The sequence below is a fragment of the Muscardinus avellanarius genome (genome assembly GCF_963383645.1).
Source record: "Muscardinus avellanarius genome assembly, chromosome: 21".
Lineage (NCBI taxonomy): Eukaryota > Metazoa > Chordata > Mammalia > Rodentia > Gliridae > Muscardinus > Muscardinus avellanarius.
Genome location: NC_137807.1, coordinates 21,391,126 through 21,397,233, shown reverse-complemented (window position 1 = coordinate 21,397,233; position 6,108 = coordinate 21,391,126). Strand labels below are relative to the sequence as shown.

The 6,108-nt window shown below is 59.1% G+C and overlaps 1 protein-coding gene across 1 annotated transcript; it reads left to right on the top strand.

Moving 5' to 3' along the window:
• Window positions 1-2,818: 2,818 nt before the first annotated feature.
• LOC308278174 (uncharacterized protein KIAA1671-like) lies at window positions 2,819-4,342 on the top strand (the record flags this gene model as incomplete). Its single annotated transcript, XM_080717804.1, has 1 exon — window positions 2,819-4,342. One exon carries the CDS (start codon window positions 2,819-2,821, stop codon window positions 4,340-4,342), a length of 1,524 nt encoding a protein of 507 aa, XP_080573930.1.
• Between the last annotated feature and the right edge of the window lie 1,766 nt (window positions 4,343-6,108).

The window sequence follows — 6,108 nt, the reverse complement described above, 5'->3', positions numbered from 1 at the left end:
CTGTGTGTGAGCAAGAGGGGTGTCCCGGATCACAGGCACAGCTGGACCAAGGCCGTGGAAGGCGATTAGGACCTCCAAGAGAAGCAGTGTGGAAACGTATAACAGAAGAGAGTGCCCCCAAGGGTGCCGACCCTAGCCGCAAATTGGGGACATTGTCCAGGACCCGCATCCCGGTGCAGGCGGTGAATGCTCCAAGTCACGCTCGTGTGTGCCCTGTGTCAAAGTAGGATGCCTGTGACCCAGTGTCGCAATTGCTTGGGTGTGTGTGTGTGTGTGTGTGTGTGTGTGTGTGTGTCTTACACGAGCCCGTGCGCTCCACGGCCGCAGGGGCTATTTCTGGTCCCACCCCGTGCACACAGTAGGTGCATGCTAAACCCTGTTCAGAGACGGGCAGGCTTTTCTCATTCACCCAGCCCCGTCCCCGCACACACGTGTAGCTACGGCTACCAAATGGGAAAGCCGGCAGGAGCGTGAGTTTCGGAAACTGGAGGAGACGCCAGCGGGTGCAGTTGGAGCCCGGGAGCTTTGCACCGTCTGTGCACAGAGCGCAGGAGCTCCAGAGCCGAGGCTCTCGTCCTCGTCTCCCCAGACCTGCCGAAACTCAGCCGGGGCCGAGCCCCTTCCCCCGCCCCTCCTGCCGTGGGAGGCTGTGGGCAGCCCTGGTCACCCCGATCAGACACCCAGCCCCACCCGGGCCTGCCAGCGCAGGTAAGTGGGGTGCCGTGCGCAGCAGTGGGGACACCCAGGGGATTTTCTGCTTTCGAATCTGGTCACTTTCCTGTATCTTGTGTCCGGGCTGTGCATGACTCTGAGCAGGGTTTCCGGAGGTCTCTGTGGCCCCTAAAGGCTGTGACTGAGGCAGGACCCGGGGGCCCCAGATCTCGGCCTGGGGTCTTTGCAGATGGAAGTGGTCGATTCCCCTGTGATCTGCCTATGGCCGTGTGCAGACCGTGCTCGCTCCAATCGCCCTCTGGTTTCGGGGAGATAGAATCTGCTAGCACCATTGAGAGTGTATAAAAGAGAAAATACCAAAAATCTGTCAGCCTTTCTTTCCTGCAGATTGCTGGGTGAGTCAGCTCAGGGATCCGCGCGGGGCTGGAGGAAGGACAGCAAGAAGATTGCGCCAAAATAAAATATCTTCTGCGTTTTTATGCCTTCTAGATGGGGATGGCGGGGGCAGAGATGGCACTGGCCTGAAAGGGGGGTGGCTTAGGAACAGTGACTTGTCTGGTACTTTCTGGATCAGAAAGGAATAAAAAGTATAGATGTTATATACATACGTATACATACGTATATATACATACATATATATGTTCTTATATATATATTCATATATATATATATATATATATATATATATATTTTCTTATTTTGGTGGTAACTGGGGATGGAACCCACGGGCATTCTAACTCTGAGCGACACCCCCAGCCCTGTTTTTTAATTCTTTATTTTGAAACAGGGTCTCGCTGAGTTGCAAAGGGGCCTCACTAAGTAGCCGAGGCTGGCTGCAAATCATGATCCTCCTGTCTCAGCCTCCCAAACGCTGGGATTACAAGCCTGCGCCACCACGCCCTGCTACATATATGTATGTTTTTAAAGGCAAAAACATCTGAAAGGGTCAGATCTGGAAGCTGAGCTCTAGCTGTGTGATTATAAGCAACTTGGACGCCCTCTCTGGGCCCTTTCTCCTCTGATTTCTCTGTGAGGCAGACAGTGAGGATATCCTGCCTTTCTGGGTTGTCAGAGGGCTGATGGGAGAGAAGGGCTTCTGCCTGGAGGTTGCAGATCTCATCTCTGGGGGGACCAGGATGGACGCTCTGAGTCAGTGCAGGATGAGACCTTACCACTCCCCCTCTGTCTAGGGTCGCTGGGGTGACGTCGAAAGTCTCACCCTTGAAACGCCCTCCCGGGTAGCTGCTGCTCTTGTGAAGAGCAGGAAGGGGCCGGGGCTGTAGCTTAGTGGTAGAGCGCTTGACCAGCTCCCATGAGGCCCTGGGTTCCATCCCTGGCACTGAGAAAAAGAAGAAAGAGAAAAAAGCATCCGTGTAAAATAGGCGTTCAACAGAAAAAACCCAAAAGGCGAGAAAAACGATTGCTTTGTATTTTAGTGGCACTGAGAAGTGTGGGTATGCGTGCATGCGTGCATGCGTGTGGTGGGGGCTCGAGCGGCCTGGTGGTCTCGGTGGCCGTGGCCGGGCATGGGCTTCACACCCCCCAGCCCAGCTTTGTGTAGCTGGTCTCTTGCCCTCTCTGTGCTGGCTGCTCAAAACAGGGCTGTGATGGGATCGGGTGGGATGTCTGATGTGTGCAGACCCTGAACTGGGAAGCTACGGGGGTCCCCGGAGCGAGGGGAAGGGAAGCCATGGGGGTCCCAGGAGCAAGGGGAAGGGAAGACGCTCCCATCTTGGAGTGGGGCATGAGGGTGCTACCCAATCCCCACCTGATCTCTCGTTCCCAGCGCTCTTGGCCCTCCCAATAGACACCCTCCCTCTGTGCTCTGAGAGCTGGCCTGGACCCCCGCCGAGCCAGGAAAGCCCTTTAGAGAGAGGGCGCCTCTTCCCACCCCTCTGAGCTGGCCAGAGCTCAGTGGCCGCCCCGCCCTGCCCCTGCCCCTGCCGGAGCATCAAGAGGCCGGGCGGACGGCGAGGTGGACGGGCCAGGTCTCTTCTGCGTCCTCTCTCTCTCCCTCATACCTTTACCCTTCTTTGCTCTAGACAATGACTGTTGGCTAATTTTACTTTTTTTTCTCCCTCTTTTTTTGTTTTAAAGCTTCTCCAATGCCACCGCTCTCAATTCCCATGGCTCCACAGCCGTAACCATGGTGACGCGGGTCGAGGTTGGTTCCTTGACTTCCCTGACGGTGGTGCCGGGCCTCGGTAACATTGGCAAGGACGAGACCCTAAAGAGGGCCTACTTCTGCCCTCCGGGCGACGCTCCTGGGCCCCCCTCGGCCCGGATCCTGCAGGCAACAGACCCCCTGAGGAGTCCGGCCGCCCTCTTCCCTTTGCCAAGATTTATCCCGAAGCCCTTCTGCAAGGAGCAGGCCCCCGCCTCGAAGCCCCCCGCCTCATCCTTGTGGCCGGGTCCAGCCAAGCCGTCTCCTGCCGGGTTCCCAGAGGCGGCAAAGGAGTTAGACGGGAGGATGCCCAGCTTGGCTGAGCAGGAAGTGGGCAGTGGCGAGGGCCCGAGGAAGGGCTCTTCTGTGTCCAACAAGGCCCGGCCTGGCCCCAGCACTGTGATTTTCTTTGAAACCACCCAAACGAGCCCCGCCCTGGGGGCTGGGGCCAGGCAGGTGGCTCCAGAGGCCAAGCCAAGGGTGTCCCAGGAGCCTCCTCCAAGCTCCCGGCCCGAGGTAGCCGCCAAGCCTGCCTTGCCGCCCCGAAAGCCCACGGGGTCTCTTCCCCGCCCGGCCTCCCTGCCTCAAGACACCAGACAGGCCTCATCCCAGAAGGAGATGGGCCAAGACCAGCCCCTCTCGAAGGCCAGCAGCGTAGAAGACGCCGCAGGCCCGGCCCCCCAGCCCAGGCCTCGTCCCAAGAGAAGGCCCGTGTCTGCCATCTTCGCAGAGTCCATTGAGCCCCAGAAGCCAGGCCTGGTGGGGAAAGTACCCCCAGTTCCTCCCGAGAAGACGTGGGTGAGGAAGCCCAGGCCGCTGTCCGTGGACCTCACAGCCCGCTTCGAGAGCAGGGAGGCCTTGCTGAAGAAGACAGCCGAGGAAGGAAGCCGACCAGGGTCTCGGGGGCCAGAGAGGGCCGCCCCGGAGCCCAGGGCAGACGCCGAGCCTCCCGCCAGAGCAGAAGCTCCGTGTCCTGACCCGGAAACAGACTTCCTGGAGGTGGCCAAGAAAATCCGGGAGCGGAAGGAGAGATTGTTTCTTAGGCAGGAAGAGACAGGCAGCGCCAGGCTTCCCGGGGGCTCGGCCAGGCTCGCCCCCGGCCATGATCAGGGTCCTCAGGACGAGAAGGCCAGGCTGGACCAGGAGCCAGACAAGGCGCCGGAGACCCCGTCACCCCGGACTGGCAGAGGCCCTGAACCTGCTGCGGTCCAGAGCAGAGGGGCCCCCGTGGAGACCCCAGCGGGGACAGAGCCCGGGTCCAGGAGCAGCATCAAAAAACGGGTCGGCTCCTTTGGAGAGGAGAGGGTCGTGGCCACGGCAGCGGAGTTCGAGCCCCCCCTGGCCAGCCCCGAGTCTCCATCAGCGGCACCGGGGCCAGGGAAAGTGGCCATGAGTGTCCAGGAGCGGATTCGAGGCTGGGCCGCAGAGAGCACCGGGGCAAGGCCCGAACCCAAGAGGACCACGCTGCAGGCGCGGCCTCTGTCTGCGGACCTGACCAAACTGTAAGTGGCCGCACCCCACACTCCGCTCCACACCCAGCTGCCCCGGAGCCTTGGGGGAAAGGGGACTGGGCACCTCACCCCCTTCTCTGCCCATCACAGCCATGAGAGGAGGCCGGGCAGTGAGAAGGGAGGCTCAAGCCGGGCCTGGTGGCACACGCTTGTCATCCCAGTACCTGGGAGGCCGAGACAGGAGGGTCACTGATTTGTGGCCAGCCTCAACTTGTGAGGCCCACCGCAACTTAGTGAGACCCTGTTTCAAAATAGAAGAATAAAATAGGGCTGAGGGAGTAGCTGGAAGTTAGAATGTCCCTGGGTTCAATCCCTAGGACTGCAAAACAAACAAAGAAACAAACAAAAAACCCAAGTCTAGAGATATAGCTCACAGGTAAAATGCCTTGGGCTCAATCCTTAGTTCCACAAAAAAAGAATTGGGCTCAGGGCCCCCTAACAGACTTCTCAGCTTGTACTCACAGTGTGTGCAGGGCGGGAAGAGGTGTAGCCATTTTCTGGATCTGGGTGGGAAGTTTGAGGGGCTGCCCGGCAGGGAGGAGCCCAGGGCGGCCTCCGTAGCCAGGTCGTCCTTTCCCCGGGGCAGGGAACAGTGACATTTAGGCCTACGGCTCTGTGAGCGCCCCCCCCCCAAAAAAAAAGCCAAATCAGGGGAGTCAGGGTCACTTGGCCAAGTCGCCTGTCCTCCGCCAGCCTCAGTATCTCCATTTTGAACATGCAGATCAGGATCCTTCTTTGAAGGATAAAGTGGGAACTCAGGACTGGGCCTGCCCAGGGCGAGCCTGCATGCAGGGTCATCACTGGTCCCCCCGTGGGCCAGTGAGGACTAGGCCCGCCCCCTCTGACGGCCCTTGCTTTATTATCGTCTGCCCACGAGCGGCCCCGACTGGGAGTTGCCACCAGGCGGGATCCACTGGCTTCTTAATGTCATGCATGACGCCAACATACTTTGTACTGGGAGGAGCTTCCCCCGGGCCAGGAGCTCCGGGCTGGCTGCCCTCCCGGCCCTGGGAACCGGGGCATCAGAACCAGCCAGAGAAGCGCCCTTTGCTGGGCCCACCCCAAGAGCCTCCGGTACCCTCGTTCTGGAGAAGGGCTCATGTCTGAGTAGTTCCTACAAGTTCCCGAGGGATGTGCAGGTACAGGCAGGCCTGGGAATCTCTGAGCTGAGACGACAGGGAAGAGGGACCCAGGCCAAGGACCTGAGTTGCTTCTGCTCACTGTATCCTCCGAATGCCTTGGCAGGGCCGTGTGATAATCTGACAGAGGGGGGAAACTGAGGCTACAGTCCATCACAGCCCCGTGCCGCCTGGGAAGCAGACCCCGGACTCTGAGTATGGGTCAAGTTTAAGTGCCCTGATCCCTGCTCCCTCTTCTGCAAAGCCCCCAGCCCCAAACTAAGTTACCCCAGGGTACACGTCAGGAATGGAAACATAGGCCGGGCGTGGTGGCGCACGCTTGTAATCCCCGCGCTTGGGAGGCTGAGACGGGAGGATCGCGCAGGTTCGAAGCCAGCCTCGGCTACTTAAGTGAGGCTCTCAGCAACTTAAGTGAGACCCTGTTTCCAAATAAAATAGAAAATAGGTCTGGGAGTATAGCCTGGAGGTAGGAGGCCTCTGGGTTCCACCCCAGTACCACCAAAAAAAAAAAAAAAAAAAGGAATGGAAACATCCCAGCCTTCCTGCCTCCTCCCCTTTGTAAGTGGGGAAACTGAGGCCCAAAGAGGAACACCGACTTGGCCCTGGCCACCCAGAGAGGCAG